Source organism: Monodon monoceros, unplaced genomic scaffold, assembly GCF_005190385.1.
Source record: "Monodon monoceros isolate NGI ecotype Baffin Bay Population unplaced genomic scaffold, NGI_Narwhal_1 Super_Scaffold_18, whole genome shotgun sequence".
Lineage (NCBI taxonomy): Eukaryota > Metazoa > Chordata > Mammalia > Artiodactyla > Monodontidae > Monodon > Monodon monoceros.
In genome coordinates this window covers 154,332,141-154,358,276 of record NW_021703774.1, presented here as the reverse complement: position 1 = coordinate 154,358,276, position 26,136 = coordinate 154,332,141, and the positions used below count along the sequence as shown (strand labels likewise).

The 26,136-nt window shown below is 49.2% G+C and overlaps 1 protein-coding gene across 2 annotated transcripts in view; it reads right to left on the bottom strand.

Moving 5' to 3' along the window:
* CSMD2 (CUB and Sushi multiple domains 2) overlaps positions 1-26,136 on the bottom strand; it is a 665,093-nt gene that overhangs the window by 290,962 nt on the left and 347,995 nt on the right. For both annotated transcript variants that reach the window (XM_029230811.1, XM_029230813.1), the window contains exons 10-12: positions 24,252-24,373; positions 8,995-9,098; positions 5,645-5,757 (exon numbers count right to left, since the gene is read on the bottom strand). In XM_029230811.1, coding sequence (XP_029086644.1) covers positions 5,645-5,757; positions 8,995-9,098; positions 24,252-24,373 — 339 coding nt within the window. The remainder of the gene's footprint in view (positions 1-5,644; positions 5,758-8,994; positions 9,099-24,251; positions 24,374-26,136) is intronic.

Below are 26,136 nucleotides of genomic sequence, written 5' to 3'. Positions count from 1 at the left end.
ATGGGGGTGGAGATAATTCTGAAGCTTTGGGTCATGAGTGCAGGTTAGAAGAGCTGCAGGACTAGGGAAGCAGGGGAGGGGATCAGGCTTTTAAACCGAGTGTGCCGTGCCCCACGCTGGAGGCTTCACTGCACGGAATCCTCGCAAGACCCCTGTGAGATGAATGTTTATCAGTCCTTCTTCACAGATGAGAAAACTCAGGCTCAGGGATGTGGAGGGATTGGCTGAAGATCACACACAGAGCCAATGGCAGAACTCTATTATAAAGTGGGTTTGTCTGACCCCAGAGTCTATGGGGACAGTGAAGAATGTGGGCTCTTGGCACCTGAGTGCCAGGAGGTGGTAAAGTGAGACAAAGGGGATTGAGAGGATGTAGAGGAAGGGTGCCCGATTGTGCCAGGCACTGGGTTACACCCTGTAGGACCAGATAGATCAATAAACTGTAATCTGCCTAGAATGGGTTCATAGGAGCCAGAATTTGGCTTGGAATTATCATCATTGGGGGCCTTGGATGCCACATGAATGACTGTGCTTTATCCTGAAAGCAGTGAGAAGCTGTCATTAAAGTTTTGTGGTTTTTTTGTTTTTTTTAAGTAGCAGGGAACTGTGCCAGATTTGGATTCTAGGAAGATCACTGAGCAGCAAGAGGCAGATGGGTGGGGCTGGGGGAGGGGCCTGGAGTCAGGGATGCTGGGTAGGAGGACTGTGTCGTCATCAGGTGAGAGGTGACGAGGGCCTAGCCACGTCAATGACAGAGGAGCTGGGGCGCCGCAGAGGGAGAACTGGCAGAATCTGGGGACTGAGTCAGAGGTGGGAGAGGGAGGAGGAAGTGGAGATGAGGCTGAGTGATGGTGTGGATGGTGGTGCTATTCACTGGGATGGGAACATGGGAGCAGGGGGTGTGGGGGTGGAGATGGAGAGCTTGGTTTGGGATGGTGTTAATGCACTGAACGTTTGTGTCTCCCCCAGATTCAGATGTTGAAGTCCTAACCCCCAGTGTGGCTATATTTGGAGATGGGGCCTCTAAGGAAGTAATAAAGGTTAAACAAAGTCCTAGGGTGGGGCCCTGATCTGATAGGATTAGTGTCCTTATAAGAACAGACAACGCACTCGCACTCTTCTTCTCCCTCCATGTGCACACACCAAGAAAAGGTCACGTGAGGACACAGTGAGAGGACAGCCATCTGCAAGCCAGAAAGACATCTGGCAGCCATCTGAAGCCAGTCCGGACCAGAAACCAAATCAGCCAGAACCCTCATCTTGAATTTCTAACCTTCAGAATCGTGAGAAAATAAATTCCTGTTATTCAGGCGTCCCAGTCTACGGTATTTTGTTATGGCAGCCAGAATAGGCCTAAGACAGATGGGGTGGGCTTGAGATGTCCGAGGGGGAAGCTACGTAAGATGTGTCACAGCTAGACATGCAAGTGGGGAGTAGATCTGAAAGTCACCAGGGTTCAGGCTGAGGTTGAAGTCATGGGAGTAGATGTGATCAACAGTGGAAGGTTCTAGAAAAAGAGGATGAAAGCTGAGAGCCTGAGAAGTGCGTGCGCTGAGGGGGCAGTGGGGAGCCATGCAAGAGCTTAGGGGGAGTAGCTAGGAGGGTGGAGGGGACCTAGAAGGCTGCAGGGAGAGAAGCCCAGAGCAGACGGGAAAGGGCACAGTCATATCGGGGCCTCAGGGAACTCGACCACCCACTTCTTCCACAGAAGAGGGCATCTCGCCATGAAGGTGTGAGACCCATGGGTGTCACCCTCAAACAAAGGTCAAAGGTGGAAGGACAAGAAGGGAAAGGCAGGCCCGTCCTGACATTTAACCCTTCCCAGGCTCTTCTTCCCGCTGAACAAAGTGCTAACTCCTTACAAGGCCTTGAGGCCCTTGGTGACCAGGGTCTGTCTTCTGCCACGTCTGCCTTCACACTTTACACAGTGGCCACCATGAAACGCCTCCTTTCCCAGCCAGTCTGGGGAGTGAGGGTGAGGCAGGGGCCTAGGACCGGGTCTATCAGAGCAACCACGGGCCACCTGGGGGACAGGCACGGAGCCACGTGGCCCGCAGAGGAGGGCACAGCCCGGAGTGGAGGGCAGTGGTCATCACGGAACTTTCTCAGCTCCCAGGGGACAGCACCTCTGTGCCAGGCACTGTGCCAAGAGCCTTCGTGATCTCATTTCATAACACTGCACAGTGATGCCATATAGTCGGCATTATTACCTCCATTTTATGAGTGGGGAAACTGAGGTTCAGAGAGACCGTATAACTTGCCTAAGGTCACACAGCTGGGGCCAAGCTGGGATTCACCAGCTCTGGTCCAATTCCAGAGTCTGTTCTATCTTCACAGAAGCTGCTGCCTCTGTGCACAGAACCCGTGTAGCCCCTGTGGGTTAGTGAGGGGTCTAAACGTCCAGACTCTCTTCTCTCTTCCTATTTTGTCATGGTTCCGAGGAGAAGTCCGGCCCACACCTAGTCTGTGACCAGCAGTCACACAGCGTATGTTTTTAGGCCAAGTCTATGTTGTCTTCTATTGTCGCCACAGTACCTAGCCTCGTTCTGGTCACATAACAGGAGCTTAATCAATACTGGCTGAGTGAAATGGCCAACCTAATCCCAATCTCTAGTAACAAGGAACCCAGGCTCATGACTTATTTGACTGGGCTCATGGTCCACTTGACTGGGGCAAAGCTTCAGCTTCTATAAAGATTTGATAAGGAATTGAAATTCTGTAACTTTGGGAGGCTCCCAGTATAAGAGAAAATCATGGGCCTTCAAGCTACAGAGACCCAGCGTCGAATCTTGACTCTGCCAGGTCCCACATTTCTGTGTGGCCCTGGGTAGGTCACTTACCCTCTGAGGCTCTGATTCCTCTTCTACAGAAGAGCAGCCATCATCACATAGCTGTGAGCACTGCATGAGATGAAGCGGTACTATTCAAACTCGTGCTTAGCTACAAATCCCCTCTTAGAAGAAGGTTTACAGGAAGGGATGGAGGCAGGGTCAGAGGCCTCCCTGCTGGGCATCCCCTATCCCACCACCTTGGTGGTCACCGAGGGTAGCCCAGGTCTTTGTGTGACACTGTTTGAAAACCCTGAGACAATGAACACACAGCTTCTGGCACATAATAGGCTCTCAACAAACGATATGTCCCTTTCTTCTCCAATGAAATCACACCAAACAAGCCTAATTCCTCTTTCCCACAGAACAGCCCTTCAAATATTTGGACACAGCTCTCAAGTCTCCCCTGAGTCCACTTTCCCCCGAATAAACATTCAGGGGGCTGTTAACCTTGCTCACTGGGCTTGACTTTAAGTCCCCTCCTTGTCCATCTCAAGCTGAGGTCCCCACGTCTATGCCCGGTTCTCTGATGCCTGATCAGAATAGAATAGAGCAACACTCACTCCCTGGGATAAATTCTAGTAGCTAATATTTTTGAAACTTCACATAGGACTTGATATTTATTCCCACTTCATCTTATCCTGGTAACTGAGCCACTTACTCCAGTCCATCCAGATCTTTCTGCACGCTGTTTGCTGACTGCTGTACCACCATCCCTCTCAAGCTCATGTGACTTTTGTCTTATCCAGGCCATGAATAAGATATGGAAAGATTAGGGAATGTGGATGGCACAGAATCATTCCTCCCCACTTCTGGAAACATTCACTGCTGAACATCCGTAGAAGTTCTGAAATGGGGAAACCTTAGAAACCTTTTGAGTCTAAACCCATTCCCATTTCCAGAGTAGTGAGGGCCAGGGCTTGGGCCTGAATCAAGGTCTCCTGATTTCTCATCTGGGGCTCTTTCCATTGCCTCCCAGCTGCGTATATATAAGGATGTGCCAGAAGAGCCCATTCATTTAACTACCTACGTACTCACTCACTACTCACTAATCACCTTGTAATTTGCAACATTTTAATTTTCACATTCTTTATCTAAACTTAATCTTCACAGAAGCCCTGTGCCCGAAGGTGTATTATTATGTCCATTTCACAGATGAAGAAACAGAGCCCCAGACAGGCTCCCTGACTCACCATGGAGCTGGAAAGTGACAGAACCAGGATTTGAACTCAGCACGTTGTCACCCAATAGGTGTTCTCTGTCTGCTGTCCTGTCTCACTTAGATGCATGTTTCCTGCTCTTCGAACAGTACATCCATCCTCCTTACCCCAGTGGGCATACCATGGTTTGACAGTGTTCCTGCAGGAAATAAGGGCTAGCCTCCCGTTATGAGTTGAATCGTATTCTCCAAAAAGATGTGCTGAATCCTCACCCCTGGTCCCTGTGCATGTGACCTTATTTGGAAATAGGGTCCTTGCAGACGAACTCAAGTTAAGATGGTGAGCCCTTAATCCAACATGACTGGTGTCCTATGAGAAGAGGAGAGAGACACACGGGGACGTGTGACCACAGAGGCAGAGATGAGAATGATGCAGCTATAAGCTAAGGATCGCTGGCCACCAGCAGGAGCTAGAAAGAAGCAAGGAAGGAGTCTACCCAGAGTCTCAGAGGGAGCGTGGCCCTCCTGACACCTTGAGTTCAGACTTCTAGCCTCCAGAACTGTGAGAGAATAAACTTCTGTTGTTAAAGCCATCCAGTTGGTGGTGCTTTGTTAGGGCAGCCCTAGGACACTAATACATGTCCTGTGTACCCAGTTTGGTGACAGAATCCAGGTCCTGGTACAGGAAGAGCCTTTGGTCCACTGGGGGTGTGAGTCACACTGAGCAGAGTGAGAGTCCTTTGGACCCTAAATAGTCCCGTGTAGAATGATCACGTCTCCGAATGGGGTGGAGAAGGATGCTTTCCCTCCCACTCCACTGCCTCCTGTCTCTCTAGTCATTTTAAAGACTTAAAGCTCCCTTTCTCGATAAAGCTTTTCCCGACGCCCCAGAAAGGACGGCTGCCCCTTCTCTGTGCTCCCATTGGTTCTGTTTGCTGCAATTATCTTGCTTTAATAAGAGCTCGTTTGTTTTCTCCTCTGTCTTACCATGATAGCGCAGGCCCCTTGCAGCAAGGGCCTAGATCTGATGCATCTGTTCCCGCAGTGCTGGTCTAGGGGCGGATACCTAACACGGCCTTCACAAATGCTCGGGGGATGGTCTCTGCTCCACCTTCTGTGGGGATCTGCCCTAGCCGTCATCAGGAGGCTTGGCAGTGCATGGAGGGGTGATGGTAAAGGTATCTCTTGGACCCCAGACTTTGCCGTTCCCTTAATGCCTGTTCCCACCAAGAGATGCAGGTCACCCGCGTCTGTACCCTCCTCAGGTCACCAACGGTGTGTGTCTGTCCCTAGCCCTGTGCACATACTCACTCATCACTATGACACCCAAATAGGGTAGCTTGGGAAGCTACTGTCTCCAGTCTAAAGATTTTATAAAATAAGCAAGGCTCAGAAAGTTTATGGGGCTTTTCAAAGGTCTACATAAGCCAGGTATGAACCCAGGATGGAACTGATGTGTGTGACTGATCCCAGGTAACCCTCAAAACAGCCCAGGAGACCCACTGGACAAAGAAGGAGGCTGGGACTCAGATAAGTTGAATAACATGCCTAAGGAGAGGAAGCTAGTGCAGGGCGGAGCCGGGATTCGAACCCAGGGCTTGTTGACTCCAAACCACACCCCAAGCGTCTGACTCATTGGCTCCCCAACAGCAGTTACCTTCGTAAGAAGCCTTGAAGCCCAGGGAGCTGCCACTGCTGTCGGTCTGGAAGAGGAGCCACATTTGATGGTTGGTGCTGACAATGAGATCTGGGACCGACGTACCTGTCAGGCTGTCAGGAGAGAGAGATTCAGAGGCGTGCACCCCACTGTGGCACCCCAAGAGAATGACGGTGTGACTGATGACATCTAAAGGAATATCTAGGTGCCAGGCCCACTCGGGCAGGTACTGAGCCCCACAGTGTTTCTGGCACTGAGCCCGGCAGCACGTGCTCACGTGCTGGGAGACTCAGGACCACTTCCCCTCCGGCCACAGGCAGAGCTTGCATCTCAGCCACGACTCCCCTGCCCAGACTCCAGGGCTTGGAAGAGAGGTCTGTGTCCTCACTTGCACAGGGGAGGGATGGCTGGAGCCAGATCTAATCAAGGGGGTGTCTACACCCCTGCAACCTCCTGTCTTTCGTGTGAACTGTATTGCAGAAAAGACACAGACAGAAACCCATTTCCCCAGTCGGAACCCAGCCAGTCCTTTTAATGAGGCACCTCTTTCCACTCCAGCATGAGAAGTGAGGCTTAAAGCGCAGCCCCAACCCTGGGCAACGCTCTTTCTGAAGAAGAGAGTTTAGGCATGGAGAGGATTCTGATTCAACTCACATTTACCAGGCACCTACCCAAGTCAGACCATGTCCCTTTCATGATCTTATTTAATGTCCCCAGTAGCCCAGTGAGGTAGAGGTTGTGTTATCCCCACTGTACAGATGAGAAGACAGAGGTGCAAAATGGGCAGTGGCTTTCCCAAGGTCAGCCTGCTGGAGTGGCAGAGTCAGAGTCCACGGCACAGCCTGGGGCTCCTAGAAGAAACCTGGCTTCCTTTTTCTGCTGGGACCAGACAAACTGTCAGCACAGATGGGGTGTGGGGGGTTGTGAGGGGGTGGTGGGATTAACGGACCCTAATCTCTGCTCTACCCTGGGGTCTCAAAGCTTGAGGAGGGCTGTTGAGTTGGCTGCAGAGAGGGGATCAGTACTCTGTGAGCACCGTGCCGGTGGAGTGGGGAGAGACCACCTGGGATACGGCAGCCTGGTGCGTGTGACATCCCTAAGCTGGGGGCTCTGACATGCTGTAATGAGTAAGGATGGACTCCAGGGTGGTGGTGAGCAAGGGTGAAGACCAAGGCCTCTGCTCTTCCTCTGTGTGACCCAATTATGACAACTAAGGAACCCAAGGATTCTGCATGTGTTTCCCTGAAGTTTTGAAATTGATGTTGGCCTAAAGAGATCTGAGGGTGGTGGGAGAGCCCCTGGGCCGCTACAGAACTTGTTGGGATCTCACTCAAACTAGACTGGTCCAGAGACCTGGGTACAAGCCCTGGATCTGCCATTCATTTGCTGTGAGACCTTGAGCAAATGGTCGAGCCTCTCTGAGCTTTTTCACTCCATATAAATGAGGGGTTGAAATGTATGATCCCCCAGAGTCTTTTCAGCTCTGCTGTTCTGCGGTTCTCTCTATGACAGAGCACAATGGGGTCATGGGGGAGACAGAGCGGGATCCTGGCCTCTTGGACACATCGAGCTGATGTACCACACAGGTCAGCATGCCAGGGCAGGTGAGTGATGGGGATGCACAGAGAGGAAGGGAGGGGTTGAGTATGATGGGTAATTCATGTGTCAACCTGATTGGGCCACAAAGTGCCCTGATGTCTGACCGAGCATAATTCTGGGTGTTTCTGTGAGGGTGTTTCTGGATGAGATTAACATTTAAATTGGAAGACTGAGTAAAACAGATTGCCCTCCCCAATGAAGGTGGGTCTCATCCAATCAGCTGAAGGACTGAATAGAACAAAAAGGCTGACTCTCTCCCAAGTAAAAGAGAATTCTTCCCGCCTGCCTGACTTCCAGCTAGGGCAGTGCTTTTTTCCCACCCTGAACTTGAACTGAACGTCAGCTCTTTCTGGGTCTTGAGCCTGCTGGCCTTTGCTCTAGAACTACATCATCAGCTCTCCTGGGTCCCCAGCTTGCTGACTCAGCCTGTGGATCTTGGGACTTGTCAGTCCCCATTACCACACAAAATGATTCCTTATCGTAAATCCCTTCTTTTATATACACATCCTATTGGTTGTTTCTTTGGAGAACCCCGATTAATACAGTGGAGAGTAGGCAGCAGGGAGGATGCCCTTCAGGCTGACATTCCACTCCTTTCTCTTGAGAGATCCCAAGTCCCAGCCATGTCACCTGACATGGTAGGGAATGTTATTCAACTGCCCTAATAGGATATTCCAGGTAGATGTGAAGAAGGTATGAGAAGCACTCAGAACAGAACAGCTCCTGGACGAGCCAGCTATTACAGAATGGCCATTTTTTATTTAGCATTAAGACCAGAGGGTGTTAGTGTGGTTGGGAGGGGGTGTGGCATGGGATGCTGTCCTTGATGGAAATCAAAAGACATGAATTCAAGTGCTGGTTCTGCCACCAACCATCTTTGTACCCTTTGGGCCTCAGTTTTCCCACCTGTTAAATGGGTATAATAGCACCTTCCTCACAGGGCTGCTGTGGGAATTAAATGAGATAACTGATGTGAAAGTTCCCATCACAGTGCCTGGGCACATAGTAGGTGCCCAACATACGTGAACTCTCCCCTCCTTCTTGGCAGGGGAGGTGGATGAGGTCAGGACTGTCTATCTCTCTAACGCTGGGCCACAAACCCTGAACAGGAGCATTCTTCTGCTTTCGTGTCAGGTTAATCATGGTGGGTGAAGGAGGAGCCAAATGGCCCCCAGGAGCCGAGACCCAGTGTAATGGAGCCCAGGACAGCCTGACATCATCCTCTCCCGTGACTAGATCATGTCAAACCAGCCCTTCTGGCCTCAGAAAATGTGGTCCCAATTCCCTGAAACCATCCTTTTCCCAGACAGTTATGAGCATGGAGGGAAATGAGCAAAACACTTCCATTGTCTCTGTCTGAAGTTAGACCACCACACATGTACGTGGCCTTGAGGAAAAACTCCTGGGGGCAGAAGCAGGGTCTGCACAGACGCAGGCAGTCCAGTGGAATGCTCCAGGCGCACGCAGCAAACCTCTACTCCCCCTGCTCCCTGAGAGGCTGTTCCTTCTGTATACTTTCCCTGTCACTTCCTAGCGAGACTCCGGCCCAGTGCTCTGTTTTCCTTGGTAGGAGCAGAGGGAGACGGAAGGATTGTTGCTGAGACAGTGCTGCAGGACACCTTTCCTTGTCACAGCATGGTGGCGGGGGGTAGGGTCAGGGGGACCAAGCAGGACTCGACAAGCCCATCCCCCGCCCCCAGCCAAGGTACCCGAGCTCCTGCCCTGCCCACCACGTGCTCCGCTTCACTCACATGTAGAGAACCGTCTTCTGGTCTCCGTCCTGACCGCCGTCCCCGACCGTCAGGGTGTCGTAACCCCTCTCCAGGTCAAACTCCTCGAAGGCCAGCTTGATCACCTAGGGAGGGAGCAGGGGTTAGGGAGAGGGCAGGGGCTGCTGGGAGAGACTCCCACGGCCTTGAAGACAGGAAGGATCTTCACGTCGCCATGCCCAGAGCGCCCGCGACACCACCTCACACAGCCCTCAATCCAAACTGAGTGTTTCCATGCCACCTTTTTGAGTGTCAGCTTTTTCTCTCTAGGGCCATACAGTCTCTGGGGTCCCCTGACGTTTTCCAAAGACGATCATGGTACATCTGGCCAATTCTGGAGGCTGTCATGGCAACACCAGGCACATCTGGCCAGCTGTGAGAGGATGAGACTCTTCCTTCATGCTTTAATGCACAGAAATCCTCGCGGAACTGGAGGCAGATTTTCAGGCCACATGTGGACTCTGAGGTATGCGGTCCTCAGGGACCTGCAGGCACTTCCCTCAGCCTCTCCTCTGCCTGCTTTTCTCCATCCACTTTGTTTGTTTATTTGTCGAATAAATGAATGTTCCAGGAAAGGGCTTTCGACAAGATTCTTTTATCTTGTTTTCGCCCTGCCTGCTGCAAATATTCACTAAGCATTCACACCACGTGCCAGCCTAGGAGGTAGGGTTTCAATGGTGAGCATGGCACTGTCCCTGCCCTGGGTGAGCAGGGAGACAGAACAGTAAACTGATAACCAGAACCCCAGGTGACAGACGCTAGCCTACGGTGGGGGGAGGCGGGGAGGTTGCTTGTGATTGGCGGGGGTGGGGTGGGGGCTGGTCTGAGAGTTCTGAAGGCTCTGGAAGACTGTCGGGTCAGAAGGGGATGACGGGAGAGGCAGGGGTCTAGTGTACAAGGCCCGAGCTGTGGCAGAGATGGAACATTCTGGAGTGGTCAGTGTCTATCAATGCAGGTCCACAAACTGAGCATAGCCGTCAGCTGACTCATTCTGGGGGACAATGTGGTTGGGCCTTCTGTGCAAGGTGGTGGCTCCAGGAGGTCCAGAACTTGAGACATCTGCCTGGAGCGAGGTCCAAAGGGCCTCATAGCCTCCCCTGCCCCGAAGAGCTGGGCTTTATCCTGAGGGAGGAGCGGCAGGAGAGTTTTAAACAGTGGGTGACGGGGACAGTTAGGTGTTGGAGAAGAACATGGGTCTGGCTGCTCGTGTGGAAACTGACATGGCAGGAGAGAGGCCAGAGCTGGTGGGGCTGATTGGAGGCTTCAGTGGCAGTTAGGTGAGCGATGCAAGAGGGCCACACAGTGGAGACGCAAGAGAGAGACGGTCCTGCAGTCTTTAGGGCTTTGTGACTGGATGGATGTGGGGACTGAGGGAGAGAGGGAGTCTGGGAAGACCTGCAGCTTCCCGGCTTGGGCAATTGGGTGGTGGGTGACAGTGCCGTTCGTGAAGACAGAACACACAGAGTCCCCTCCCCTAACATCTCATCTGGGCCTCTTTTTGCCTGTTTCAGGCTGGTTTCAATCTGATAAAGATCTTCAGTCTCCCAGTAGGGAGGCTGCAAGTGCTTCGTTGTTTTCTATTCTGCCACTCAGGGAGTAGAGAATTCCCATGGATAGTTTTTCTTAGTGGTGCAGGCTTCCTCTGTCCAAACCAAGCAGCCCAGCAGGGCCTCACCCCAGGGTGCCTTCAGTTGCCTCGGAAGGAAACTACTGCTGCACTTGTGGCTGAGCCCCGTACGCCTGTGCAGTGCCCTCGGCCTGGGCACGGGACTCACGGAGAGAAGCCGTGAGCGTGGACAGACAGGACAGGGAGGACGGGTGCCATTGGCTGGAAGGAGGCTGGAAGAGGCTTCCTGGAGGAAATGAAGCCCCGGCTGAGTTTGGGAGATGGAGTGGGGTCCAATAAATGGAGAAGGAAAGGAAAGTGATCCAGGCAGATGGAGAAGCAGGTGCTGGGGCAGAGCGGTGGGGTGAGTCAATCTAGAGTTGTATGATTGAGAGGGAAGCAGAGGGTGGTGACGCCAGAGAAGTGGGAGGAGCCAGGTTAGGAAGGGCTGTCTGTCATGCTAAGGATTTAGGCTTTGTCCTAAAGACAAGGGGGAATCATGGAAGAGTTGTAAGTAAATGTACAGCATGAGAGTTTTGTTTTAGGAGCAATAGCATTGAGGGCTGGTGGAAAACAGACCGATGTCTGGGCTGTGCAACAGTGTGGGTGAGGGAGGTTGTGGGCCCTTAGCAGGCAGCAGTTGGGGCCTATTAGAAAACAGGGGATGGAGGAACTGGGGGTACTGACCTTGGAGAAGAGAGACTCAGGGGCAGAGGCAGGAGCAGCGGTAACCCTGGCTGGCTCCAAGGGCAAACGTGGAGATGACAAGGCACTGAGACCCAACTCTGTGACTGTCAGAACGGTCCCACAATGAAAAGGACTGCATTCAGAGGTAGTGAGCAGCCCATCGCCGGTGGTATGCAAGTAGAGTGAGGAAAGCATTCCTGCTTGGGGCTCTCAGATAGTTTCGACAAAAATACTAGACCCTACTGATAAAAATCCTTGTTGGCTACATAGACACATACTACAGTGAGCAACCTACAGCGAGTGGGGAAGCCTTAGCTCCTCTGGTTTTCCCGCCGCGCAGGCAAGTTCGCCTCCATGTTCCCTGATGACCCATCACCACCATCTGCTCAGGCTGGAATCGCCCTCCCATCTCTTACCCTCCCCAGTCCTGCCCTACAGAACGATGTCGCCTCTCCCAGCCCAGTACGCAGGGAGGGGCCCCCGGCACCTGCTCCCCTCCGCCCTCCCACCACAGGACCTGTGTGGTCTCCCCTCACATTGGCCCATTCACGACCCTGGTTTGCACAGTCCCCTCCCCCGCCCGCAGTTTCCCTAGCAACGTCTCCGCATCCTTGAGCTCTTGTCCAAGTGCTCCCTGATTGCCCTTCCTCGCCTCTCCGTGTCAGGACTTACCTGCTGTACTGCGACTGATCTGTTTACCTGGTCTTCCACTACACCATGAACTTCCTGGAGGACAGGGGCCAGGTCTCATGGCCTCTGAACCACCAGCACCTGTCGGTGTGCCAGGTACAGGCCACGGGCTCAGACAATGCTGAATGGGAGAACGCTTTCCAAACGTTTCCTGACTCCCCAGCATGGACTTATCGCCAGGCTCCTGGACCCCTCACAGGAGCTATCATCAAGAACAAAGGTCGGCAGACTATTCCTGTAAAGGGCCAGGTGGTAAATATTTGCCCCTGTGCATCCCATGTGATGTCTGTTGCAATGACCCGCCTTTGCTGTTGTAGCATGAATGCAGCCACAGCTTCACACATCCATGTAGCCATAATCCATGTACATTGATATGTATACGAATGGGCATGGCTGTGTTCCAATAAAACTTAGTTTACGAAAACAATGAACTGGATTTGGCCCAAAGGTGGTAGTTTGCCGACCTCTGGTCTAGGAGATTCTTTGAGACACTTAATCCCAGTTTTTGATCTTCCCTTTGATCTTCTCTTGAGAGATTCTGTCACTACAAGAGCTGACACCTATAATGTACTCGACTCTGTTCTGAGCGCTTTACATATATCGACTCATATAAGACTCACAACAGCCACTATGAATACCTCCATTTTACAAATGGGAAAGCCCAGGCACAGAGACATTAGGCCACTCGCCTAAGATCATACAGCTAAGTGGTAGAACTGGGACTCATCAGGCAGCCAGAGGCCAGGCCCTTACCACTGTGCTCGACTGCCTCACAGCATCCCAGGGAGGTCTCTGGTCCACAAGGTAGGGACCACGACTTACGCTCTCAGTCTTCCCTAAGCTCTTTTTCTGTATCCCAGCAGCTCAGCTAACACTTGCTCATAAAATACTCCAGGGCCAGTTGTGCCTTCTGCAGACCGAGGGGCCTGGCCTCTGCAGGGAGTCAGGGTCCTGCCTGTACATTCTCACCACCGTCACCCCCTTCCAGCCAGCCCCCATTCACGAAGCCACCGCCAAAAGACAGAGCACGTGATTACTATGTCTATGATGGGAAAACATTGCTTTGAAGGCCAGAACCAGAGCCATAAAGTGATTCACATCACTGAGCAGAGCACCGTTGACGTGAGCTGCATTTTAGAGTGTCTGACCCTAACATGGGAGCTAACTACACCAGGCAGACAGCACAACATACAACGGTGAAGCTTTGGGATGGGCCCCCAGTGCACAGTGTACTGGTGCTTTCATTTATTTTTCGCTCTTCTCTTTGGCCTTTCTTTAAAGACAGGATCCTGTAATGGTTCATTAACTAACATGCAGGTGAATCAAGCTGGCAAGGTGTCTTTCTAAGGCAGGAGAGTGGCCGCACTTGAAACAGGCATGATTAAGAGGCACGTGTATATACAGCTCAGACCCCCAATTTGCACCCATTAGGTAAATGAATAAACAAACCCTGCACTAGGACATAATTACTGAGCACCTGCCTTGTGCCAAGCACCGAGCTAGCTGCTTCCCACAAGTTATCTCACTCGTCCTACAATCTACAGCAGAACCTAAATGCCAAGTGCACGGTGCAGACGGTGAGTATTGGAGGATGGCAAAGGAGGGAGAGATGAAAGGCGGCCGCATGGAGGAGGTAGGTGTGCAGGGACCTGCAGGATGGAGAAGGGTGTGGGCTCCGTCCCGGAGATGCTCTGAGCAGTGAACAGGGAAACAAGGAGCCAGGAGGGCAGCCGAGGGGTCAGCGGGGAGGGGAGAGCAGCATGGCTGAGTCTGCATTTTGTCTGGCAGGCCAGAGCAAGCAGTCTGGATTTGAGGGTGAAGATGGGGGGGAAGCTATAACTCGGCATGGAGGGAGGGCTGGAGGCAGAGAGACCTGCCAGGAGGCTGGTCCGGGGCCCAGCAGTGGGACGAGGGCTTAGGGGAGCCTGAGTCTGTGTTCATTGCAGAGAACGGGGGCGGGGGGGGAGGAAATCCTGGAGACTGTGCCCCTCAGCACACAGCTGCCTTTCCGGAGAATTGTGGGCAATGGGAGTGGGACCCTGGAGGGTGCCCACCCTGGGCCCAGAGGACATTCCTTGCTTCCTGAGCACCGTCCAGGACCAGCCGAAGGACAGGGATCCCAGTCCTGCCAGCCTGTGCCCAAGGTCTCAGTGAGGCTCCAGAGGATCTGACAGCTCTCAGGCATATTTTGGGAAGCTGGAGTCCCAAGAGATCTAGACTGAGATTGTTTTGTCCAGTGACTGCATTTCTATAACTGCCTCCTAGCTGGGCTCTGGCCTCTGCTGCCCATCCTTCACTCTGTACCAAAAACTCTGTGCCCCACGACCCCTTAGAGCTGGGGTTGGATAACTATGGTCCTTGGGCCAAATCAGGCCCGTAGCCTATTTTTGTTTGGCCCCTTGAGTTAAGAAGTGTTCTTACTTTTTTAGAGGGTTAAAAAACACATAAACCACTACAAAGAAGAATGTGCAACAAAAACCTCACACGGTCCTCAAAGCTTAAAATATTTATGGTCTGGCTCTTTACAGAAAGTTTGCTGACCTCTGGCCTAGAGCAATGGTTTTCAAATTGAGTTCCCAGGCACCCCGGGGTTCTACAAATGTACTAAGGGGGCACAAATGAAGGTGGGAAAAGAGCCAGAGTGGGCAGGGCCTTGCTCCAACCAAAGCAGCTCCTTTTGATCTAGTTCATGATTGGGACTCTGTGACAGACATAGTGGTTCACTCAATGCTCCTCCCACCATTTACGCATCTTAACAGAACGCTGGCTTTGCTTGGAGTGTGGCAATATACGTGGGTAACCTCAGAGCTAAGGATAGTGAAGTGACAGGATTCTGGGCAATGAGACATGAGCTGAGGAGTCCTCGGGGCATTTTCCCACCTTTCTCCTTGCTTTCCTGGAATACAAATGTGAGGACAGAGGTGAAGCAGCCTTCTTGTGATCATGAGGACAAGAGCCACAAGCAAAGCATGGCAGAGGGGCTCAAGACACTGAGAAAACTACTAAACCAGCCCTGGAGTCTTCACTTCTGGACCTTTGGGTTATGGAGAAAATAATCAGTGTTTCGTTTAAGCTTCTGTGGAGGAGTTTTCTGCAACTCACAGCCAATCAGAACCTAATGACTATGGGTTCTGAAGAAAGGCTTTCATCACCACAGAAAAGTTTATCAACTCTTGAGCCTCAGGAGAAAGTTCCGCTTCTTGGCATGGAAACCCTAGGCTTTCCATGGCCTGCCCCTGCCCCTTCCCAGTGAGTCAGAGCTCCCTCCACAACCCTCGGCTCCAGGCCTGCTTCCCTATTCCTCCTCAGAGCGCTTCTCTGAGCTCCTGAGGGCTGACCTTGGCTTCCCCCAACCCCTCCTGCCTCAGGATACTAAGGCTTAGAACAGCCTATTAGCTCCATGAAAGGAAGGGAACTCCCTTTCCCTGGGCACGGCCTGCATGGTGACTCTTGCCTGGGTCTTGCTGAGGGCCCAGGGCAGGGCTGGAGAACTGGCTCTTGGGGTGGGGCGGAGGGGAGTCTGGTGGAAGGGCTGCTCTGAACCCTCAGGAGCTCAAGCAGAGAGGCCTCCAGCACCTTTTTTTTTGTTTGTTTGTTTTGTTTTTTGTTTTGTTTTATGCGGGCCTCTCACTGTTGTGGCCTCTCCCGTTGCGGAGCACAGGCTCCGGACGCGCAGGCTCAGTGGCCATGGCTCACGGGCCCAGCCGCTCCGTGGCATGTGGGATCTTCCCGGACCGGGGCACGAACCCGTGTCCCCTGCATCGGCAGGCGGACTCTCAACCACTGCGCCACCAGGGAAGCCCCAGCCCCTTTAAGGAAGGTTTTCGAGGAGGTTGGGAAAGAAAGCCCAGGGGCAGAGACCGAGAACTTTCAGAGGTTCTGGAACTTTGGTCACTACCTCAGGTTTAACTTTGCTGGCTCTGAGAGCAGTAAGCCCTTCATCCATTCATTCACTCATTGGTTGATGGATTCATTCATTCAATTATTCACTCAACAGTCAATACGTCCTTGCCAGGTGCTGGGCTCTGGAGAGGCAATAGAGGAAGACAAACATGGCCAATGCCCTGAGGCCTCACAGTCTAGAAGGGGAGACACATGGGTATATGCGAAACACAGCGCAGTGTGATGAGTTCTGAAATCAGAGGAACACGGGGATGGGGCAAATGCGAGGGGCACAAAATCCCGGCTGGAGGAGGGAGCAGGCTTTGTCTTCACGAAGAGAGGAGGGTGTGTGGGAACAGGCCACGGCCAGCTCCAGGGGAAGAGGAATGCCAAAATACACCGGGAACTGAAAACAACTGTAAAAAGGAAAGGGATCAGGGTCAGGACTGGAGGAGGCCATGGAAGGGTCCCTCTAGAGCCGCCCAGTCGTGAGGAATGAGCTGTGGGGGAATTTAGGGAAAACCTCTCTCATCACCAGCCAGCACCTGCGCGGGGCGCAGCACAGAGAGTGTAAGAGTGAATGTTTGCTCAATGAATAAGTGAGTGAACAAAAGGGCCAACGCATGGGTTCCTGACATTTGCACAAGAGAGTCATTGCTGACTGGACAGTTATTTCTCTGTTCTTCAGATCTGCAAAGGGAAGAGTGACACTGATAATCCCCAAGGAGTGAATAATCAAAACGCTGTTATCTTTGGCTTTGAAGTTCATAAAATGCGCTTTCCTCTCCCTCTCCCTTCCAGGCCCCCTCCTTCTGCTTTGCATCCTCATGCCTCTCCCTCCCGTATCTCTCTTTCTCTCCTGCCTGCCTTTTACTTCTTTTCTAGCACAGGTGGATTAACTGTCTTGATCAAATCCAGCGAAGATCATATGCAAATTGACTCCTATGTCTTGAGTTCATACTGAGAAGCTGTGAAGGAAAGGCCGATGGGCGCCAGTAGGGGGCACCGACTCAGGTCTGGGTTTCAGTCCTGACCACGGAAATTTCATCAGCCACATCCTTCCTGAGGCTGAGCTGAAAGGTCCTAATAGGAGGAGGCTCTGGGGCCCAGCTTGGGCGGGGCCATACCTGAGGAGCTACCTGACCCAGAGATAGGTCTCTTCCGTCAGTTGTTAACGTATTCAAACATCTGCTGAGCTCCTCCTCTGTGCCGGGCACTGTGCTAACTGCAGGAGAGATAAACAACATGCCACTCCTGCTTTGGGGGCTCTCATGAGCTATGGAGGAAAGAGATTCCCAACACAGTGCAATGTAACATGCATGCAAACGGAAGGGGCTGATGAAGTGCTGGAGGAACAGAGGCAGGACTAAGACCTGGTGGAGTTAGGAAGGCTTCTCTGAAGAGCAGGGATCTGAACTGTGTCTCAAAGATGGGTAGGATTTGCCTGGAGGAGAAGGGAAGGCACACTGGGATAGGATGTGCTGAACGGAGTTCTTAAAGGGCCAGCTGTGTCTGAACCAGGAGTTCAGTGTGGCTGAAGCCAGGGCTGCCTGAGGGGAGGTGGGCAGGAGGGCCTTGTGTGCTTTGCTGGGAGGGAAGGGAGTTGTTATTTATCACATACACCAGGTTGGTCAGAACCACCAGGATGCTCTTTAAAAATGTAGGTTCCAGGTTCCCATCTCAGACCCACTGAATCAGATCTTTGAGGAAGGAGCTTTGGAATTTGTGTCTTTAAACTTTCTCCAGGTATTTCTGATGATTGACCAAATTTGGGAAATGTTATTGTGGGCAGAATGACTACAAAAACTAAGATAGCCCATCTGGCCAAGGCGGGGCTCGCATTTCTCCAGACCATCCCAATCAAAGGGAGAATGCAGAGCTGTGTACCTAGTAGGCCAGCATCACGTGCTCTGAGCTGCCTTTTCTCTTTTCCCTGAATCTTCCCAGCTTCTGGGAGGATGCTTCCAGGAGGATGGACCAAGGTGGTTTTAATTGTTTTATTCTTAGTTTATCGAGGAGAGACATGCCCTTCACCTGCCTCTGCAATGAGACTGTCAGTCCTTGTTCCCACAGTGCAGGGCAGCACAGCCCATGGTGCTCAATCAAGGCTGGCATCTTGACATAGGTTCTCGGCCATTCCCATGTCAGACCATTTTTGGGCCTTGTTTGGACCTTCCAATTGCCCTTGGAGGTGGCCGTAGTCACTGAAACATTCCCAGCTCCCTCTCAAGCTCAACCAGGAGAGGTCCTACAAGGGGGATGAAATGGCAGGAAGGGTCCTCATGCCCACACACATACAGGTACTAGGGATGTGTAATCATTCCATGATTATAAGGAGACCTACTCTACACTCCTGCGGGCAAAACGCTCAGCTCCTTCTCATGACAGCATTTTTCTTCACCTGCTCATTGTGAAAGGAGCCCCTGCATTCTCAGTCCAATTTGCCTCTCACTCGCTCCAGATCCTTCACTCACCATCCTCTTTCTCCTACATCTTCATTCTCTTTCTCTGTGCTTGTTTTGCCCACAGTCTACAAACGGGCTCAAAATCCCAATATCCTAAACAAACACCCTAAGTAGCCCAAAGCTTTCTGTCCACCTGACCTCCCTCATGTGCCCTTTCTCCTTCCCTCACTTCACAATTAAGTCAAAAAGGCTGTCTCCATGTCTGGCCTCTTGAGCATCCCCCCCTCCCCATCCATTCACTCCCCATCCCACTGCTGTTTCTGTCCCCCAAAGCTCCACTGCAAGGTCCTCTTCCAAGACCAAAGCCAACAGTCTCTTTCCAGTCCTTTTCCAACAAGACGCTTCTCAGCGTTGCCATTATTAGACACATCCTGGTTGGAAACTCTTCCTGCTTTTGCCGCTTGATTTCCCTCCTACCACGTTGACTGCTCCTTCTCTGTTTCTTTCACTGGATCTCCTTCATCTGTAAGGACTGTGTTCCCAGATCCATTCTAAGTCTTTTCATTCTCTTTGCTCTCTCCAAGAAGGGTTATCCATTCCTTACGCTTCTGTTCCCAACTGTGTGTTGATGAAATGACCCCCAAATCTCTCTCTTGAACCCAGATTTATGCAGTCTCCAACCTGTGTATCCAAATGTCATTGGATGAAATGCAGGCACTTCAAATGCACACGCTTCCCTCTTGACTGCTGCCAAGCTTGTTCCTCTTCTTGTATTTCCTTTTAAAGCCACCGATTGGTCCACGTCAGAAAACACTGAGTCATCATCTATTTGTTCATTGAATAAATGTTTACTGAGTGCCTACTATATACCAGGCACTATGGTGGTCACTTGGGACACAATGTTGAATGAGACCTCTCCTTCTCCCTCCATCTCACGCCCAGTCAGCCATCAAGTCCCATCCCATTCCCTAAATTCCTCTTAAGTCTGTCTCCCCACTTCATGTTTCCAAAGCCTTAGTCGATGACCCCAGATTTCTTACTTGGGTAACTGCTTCAGCCTCCTACCCGGTCTCACTCTCCCCAGTTTCCCTCTCTAATAGCTCTACTGATGTCAGAGTAATCTTTCAAAAATTCAGACCTTCCTCCTATTGCTCTGGTTCAGAAGGAAGAATGGCCCTCATCCTTCCCAAGGCTGATCCCAGTGCTACCAGTCCCAACCCCTCCCATCTATTCTGAGACCTTGTTCCATCCAGTAGCACAGCATAGCTGCTGAAGTTCATGGGCAATATACCCAGGAAGACTGGGTTTAAATCTCAGCGCTGCCACTTGTTTCCTGGTTATGTGCTACGAGTAAGTTTCTTAACCTTCAACCTGTCCACGATTCAGTTTTTTCATCCATCAAATGGGTCTTTTTAAAACCTAATTAATTGTGCTATGAAGAGGATGAAAGAAATTCATTTACACAGAAGGCCTAGCTCAGTTCTTGGCACATGACAGGCATACAATAAGAGATAGCTATTATTGTTATTACCAACAGCCTAACACTTCTACCCTTAAAAATCCGTTTCAGGATAAAACTCAAGCCTTTCTACCAAGCATGTGTGTTCACCATGATCTAAATCTTTCCAGCTTCATCTTGATATAGGCATGTTGAATTATTTTCAGTTCTAAGAGACTGTTCCAAACCTTGGTGCCTCTGCACATGTATCCACTCTGAAATACTGATTTCTAAGCCTACTTATCCTTCAAGACCCTGTTCAAATGTCACCTCCTCTGTGAAAAGTTCCCTGACCTTCCAGGTAGTGGCTCCTTCCTAGATTTTCCCATCGCACTGTAGCCTCATCTCCATTAGCACCTATCCAAACTCTGGCTTTACATTTACTTACATGACTTCTCTCATATGCGCACGCTCCTGTACGGGACAGAGATCATATTGTGGTCAATGAACGAATAAATGCTCATCTCATAAAAATTATTGTGAACTTGGAGAGGCTGTGATTTTTGCTGAAGGAGATGTTCCCAAAGTGACCAGACAAGCAGTCCTTGGACACACTTGTATCTCTCCTGTGGGCCAGTGAACAGGGGTAGGAACACACTATGCATTTTCCCTGCTATTTGCAGGAAGACAGCTCCGAGTCTTCAGTCTAAGACTTCGAGTTTCTACTCTTACACCCTCCTTTCGGCACTGTATGCTCCCTGGCTGTCTTCCTGGGTGGTGTCAGTAAGGAACTCCCTTCAGCCTTTCTGGGCTCCCCTAGCACTACCTGAAGCCCAGTAAGAACCCATGAAGCTGCTAAGAACACCCTTCTGAACAACTTGACTCTGAGGGAGTGTCCTTCAGAGGGGCTGGCTTCAGGAACCCAGGTTGGAGTGACCTCCTGCAGGGCATGTGGGGTAGTGACCAATATGGGGCCATTGACCTCCACACACCAGCCAAGGCTAGGCCTTCTGAGGGCAAATCAAATTGTTTCTCAGAAAATTCTCATGCCTTACCTATACTTCGGATTCAAAAGCAAACAGAGATAAGCATTTTTAACAATGCCCAAGAAAGAGTCCTCTAGTCAGCAACTTAATAACTTCATGGTAGTAGGTCCTTCTGGTTTAGCCTCCATTTCCACCCTCATGTGGCTGAAACATCCTTCTCCATTGACTAGGTTCATCATCAAATGGTTTGATAAAATATGAATCTTTCTTTGTAAAATGCCTTGCAGAGGAAATCTGTTTCCAGTGTTCCAAGTATTATGGTCCTAGGCACTCATGAGCAAACAATTTTAAAATGTTGAGTAAAATTTAAAAAGAAAAAAAAAAGCTTTTTACAAGTTAGTAAGTGTTATGAACTGAATTATATCCTCCTAAAATTCATATGTTGAAATCCAAACCCTGAATGTGATGGTAATTGGAGATGGGGCCTTTAGGAAGGTGATTAGGGTTAAATGAAGTAATAAGGGTGGGGCCTTAATCAAATGGGTTTGGTGTCCTCAAAAGAGGGGAGGAGATACCAGAAAGTTTCTCTCTGAATGTGCACAAAGGAAAGGCCACGTGAAGACACAGTGAGAAGGAGGCTGTCTATGAGCTGGGAAGAGTCCTCACCAGAAACCAAATTTGCTGGCATCTTGATCATAGACTTCTATCCTCTATAACTGTGAGAAAATAATTGTCCCTTGTTAAAGCCACCCAGTCTCTTATATTTTGTTATGGAAGCCTGAGAAGACTAGTATAGTAAGAATTCTCAGAGTCTAAAACCCAGTCAATGTAGAGATACAAAATGTGATTCAGAGCGTGAAGCTGGCTTTGGCCTTGAGTGCATTTTTAAAAACTGGTGAAGTAGAGCTTTGGTTTTCAGGGCCTTGTGGAGAAGAGGGAGAAGGAGACAAAGGTCAGGGTCCACCAAAGTTAGGGACTCTCGGTGACACCCCTGAACAAAGCTGAGCTAGTTAAGGCTGCACCCTTAGTGTGAGGATGAACTAGAAATAAGCCTACCTTCCTTCTCATGCAGCACTGCTACCCTCTGGGCAGATCTCGAGGCTGATTGTTTATCTCAGACCTTGACACTGAGTGAACAGCAAACAGAAAACTTCCCCTGAGACTCCATCATGCTAAATCTGTCTTCACGTGGGTTTTCAGCCTTCAGATTACTTGGGTGGTTTGAAACCTTCATGCTGAGAATTTAGTCTGAAGAGGTCTGGCTGGTAATGCCCCCAGGCACTGAGCAGAAGCAAACACACCAGCTTCTACCCAGGTCTCAAGGAATTCCCACAGACAAAGTTTATGATTCTAACCACACAGTCAAAAATTACAAAACAAAGAAAGAAACATGGTTCTGGGGGCAACAGGTGAGAAACAACAGGCAACAGAGTGAAACTTGCGAAGGTTTCATATACTGGGATTCATAGACACAGAATATAAAATAAATGTGTTTAACATATTTAAATAACTTAAATATATGTAAGGAGCAAGAGATTATAAAATTAGCTCAAAAAGCACCTGAAAAAAAACTAAATAGGACTTCATAAACTAAAAATAATGATATTTGAAATTAAAATAAATCTCCAGTGAATGACTTCAACGGAGGTTAGACAGGTTATTGAACAGAATGAGAGAAAATGATAGAAGTCTGCCTTGTCAGACTTCCAGAAGCAGAAAAGAGAGAGAATAAAGGAGAGACAACAGTCGAAATGACAATGGCTAAAAATTTTCCCAAACTGATGAAAGATGCAATCCATAGATTCAAGAAGCTTAATGAAATCAAATAAGATGAATACGAAAATATCCACAACTAGACATATGACAGTGAAACTGTAGAACACCAAAAACAAAGGTAGGATAGAAAGAGGAAAAACTCCAAATCATTTTATGAGGTTAACAATATTTTGACACAGAGATCTGGCAGGCGTGTGTGTGTATGCATGTGTATGTATGTATGTATGTGTGTATGTGTGTGTGTGTGTGTGTGTGTGTGTATAATATATTCTATTTTGTTATATATATAATACATAACAAAATAGAAGCAAATTCACTATGCAAAATATTAGTAAATCAAATATAGGCATGTTTAAAAATGATAATACTAAATGACCAGGTTGGGTTTATCTCAGGAATGCAAGGTTGGTTTAACATCAGAAAAATCAACCAGTGGAATTCACCACACAGGAGAATAAAGGAGAAAATCATATGATTATATCAATAGATATAGAAAGATGCTTAATAAAAGTCAACATCCATTCACAATAAAAGCTCTTAGCAAACTAGGATGAGAAAGGAACTACAAATTTAAGAAAAAGACTTCAGCAAACGTCATACTTCATGGTGAGGAAGTAAAGCATTGTGTTTAACACTGAACAATGGCAAAAGTGCCTACCATCATCACAATGGTTTGACATTACACTGGAGATTCTAGGCAGAACATTGGGGCAAGAAAAAGGTTGAAGAAAAGGTGTAAGATTGAAAAGGAAGAAACAAAACCATCATTCCTTGCAGACGATAACTGTCTTATGTAGAAAACTCCAAAGAATTCACAGATAAATTATTATGGAATAGCTGCTATATACAAAAATCAAACTATAAAAATTAATTGCATTTCTAACCACCATGCAAGAAAAAGGTAGAAAATAAAATCTTAAAAGATATGATTTATAAAAGCAACATCAAATATACCTAGGAATAAATATATTAAGACTTGTACAAGATTTACAATGGAAAGATGACACAAGTTTACTGAAAGCCCTTAAAGAAGCCCTAAGTAAATATAGATATAGCATATTAATGGACTGGAAGACTTGGTCTCATAAAGATATCAGTTCTCCAATTTATCTGTAGTTTTGGTATAATTAAAATAAAGATTGCAACAGGTCATTTTGTGGATCTTGGCAAGATACTTATAAAAGTTATTAGAGAACAAAGCGCACTTCACAGGAAAAAAAAGCACTAACTCGGAAATAAAGATGTGAAAAGATGTATATAGCAGTGCAAAATGATACACGACATAAATCTTAAGGACATAATTTTGAGTGAACTTGATTAACACTATATACAACGTGATTATATTTACATGAAGTTCAAATGCTGGCAAACTAAATATTTTTATGGATACATACTTATGTGCTAACTATAAAGAAGAGCAGAGGAAAAATAAAGCACACAATCGAGGTAATGGTGACCTGAGGGACAGGGAACGGAATGAGGTTAGTGAGGGACACACATCACTAAGATATCTGTGTGTGTGTGTGTTTTTTTTTTTTTTCTTGAGTGGGGAGATGGCTACACAGGTGTTTGTTGTATTGATGTTCTTTATATCTTATATTTTACAAGTATGCTTTTTATCTACTTGGTATTTAGTAAAAACAATTTTTAATAATTGTCTGCAGAGAATCTACCACAACCAAGTTCTGGGTTTGAAATCCCTGGTAGAATAACTGTCCCCAATCCAGTCCTGCCCATAGGACACTCCCCATCCTCCCCAAGAGCCTTACCTTGGCGGGGTTGAGTGCTGTGATGATCCACACACAGTGTGCGTTGTTGTCATACTGAATGGGGAAATTAGGGGAGGTGATGATGCCTGAGGGGCCTCGAAGGTGGGCATCACACATACGGGCTGCAGAGAGGAGATGGAAGACAAGCATTTTAGTTTAGGTTAGGATGAGTTCCCATCCCCACCTCCCACTCCCAGCCCAGAAGAGACTGAAGTTTGTACATCCCACCCCAGATATAACTTCCTACTTCCTGTTTCCTTCCCCCATGGTTCTTAGCGGGCTCAAAGGAAGTCACAGTTCCCCAAACACTGGGGGAGGAGTAGGCCCCACATGCCTTGACCCGCTGCTCTCTAGGCAATGATGAACTTCCACCATCAGGCTAAGCAAGCCCCCTACCCTGACTCCACTGTTACCGAGCAGCACATCTCTACCAAGAGGGTGTGGGCTACTACACACCTTGACCTCAAGCTAGGTGGACCCCATGCACCTATGGGCCTGCTAAACTGCTCTCCTCCTGCTCTGCTGACTTTTCTGCATTCCCCCATTTGCTCTCAGGCCTCCTGAAGTAGAATCTCAGGGTGTCCTTGTCAAGGCCACCCCACTAGGTATCAGAATGTCTGAGCCCAAGGACTCTGCCAGGGCCTCTGGCTCAGCCCGGTGCCAGGCACCTAGAGTGATTTCAGGGACAATAAAGTACTTCCCCACACTTAGCACGTGCCTGAAATAGGCTTTTGACTAGAAGCATAAAGATTCAAGGTAAATTAGAAGTGCTCTCCTCAAGTAGATATAAAGTGTTATCAATCACAACTTAATCTAATTAAGCTCTTTAAAATAGCTTCTAAACTAATTAGATTAAGTAGTGATTGATACCAGTTAAGGTACTACATTGTATCTAGGTGTTTGCCTTCTTTAAAAACGTGTTCTTTAGTTCCAACCACTTCATTCTTCAATGTTAGCGCTCAGCTATTTTAATAAAGAGTTCTACGAGTCTGTTCTGTTGCTGCCCACATGGCAATTTATCTTAATTGTAGGCAAAGTGCCTAACAGTAAAGAAATAGTGAGCAAACTCAACAAGACTAAGTATATAAAATGAAAGTGGTGTCAAACCGGGTTTCCTCTGATGGGACAAAATATCCTAGAACTCCTCTCCGCGTGTGGACAGGGCTGTGCTAAAACTTTCCCAGGAAACCCTTCCTAGGAGGGCCTGGGGAAGCAGGCTCCCCAGCTCTGGACATAATTAATGTCTTCTCATTTCACACACTCATTCCTGTGCTCATTCACTCCCACATATACTGAGAGCCTATTAACAGGCCAGGCAGAGTGTGGGGAGAGAAAAGTGTCTAAGACACAATCCCTCTTCTCTGAAGGGCCACCAGCAAGTGGAGGGAACAGATGTGAAAAACAGTTACAACTGAGTGGAGCGAGTGTTGTCAGGGGTTACGTGCAAGAGACCCGGGGTCAGAATTGCTGGCTCTCCCAAGTCCTGCACCTGAAGGATCTTCTCATCCTGACCTCAAATTTTGAATCAAGTTTGAAGAAAGCCCTAGGGGAACCCTCTCCTGCACTCCCCTCCCGTGCATCTGATTGCCCCTGTAATACTGTGCTGAGAAACACTGATAATCACTGATTCCACTTGATACAACTGGGCCTGAAGGCGGCACCGCATGGGGAGGAGAGCAGGCTGTGGGGTTTACCAGCTTGGCATTCTGGGTTTGAAGTCCACTTGCTGTGTGTTTAAGTCTGGTAAGTTAGAAAACCTCTCTGATTCTACTTCACCTGTAAAATGGGACTAGTGATATTGCCCCACCGAGGCACGGTGAGGATGAAATTTTACGAGATTTTTGGCTATGAAGGCTCACCAAGGATCCGGGACATCGTCAATATT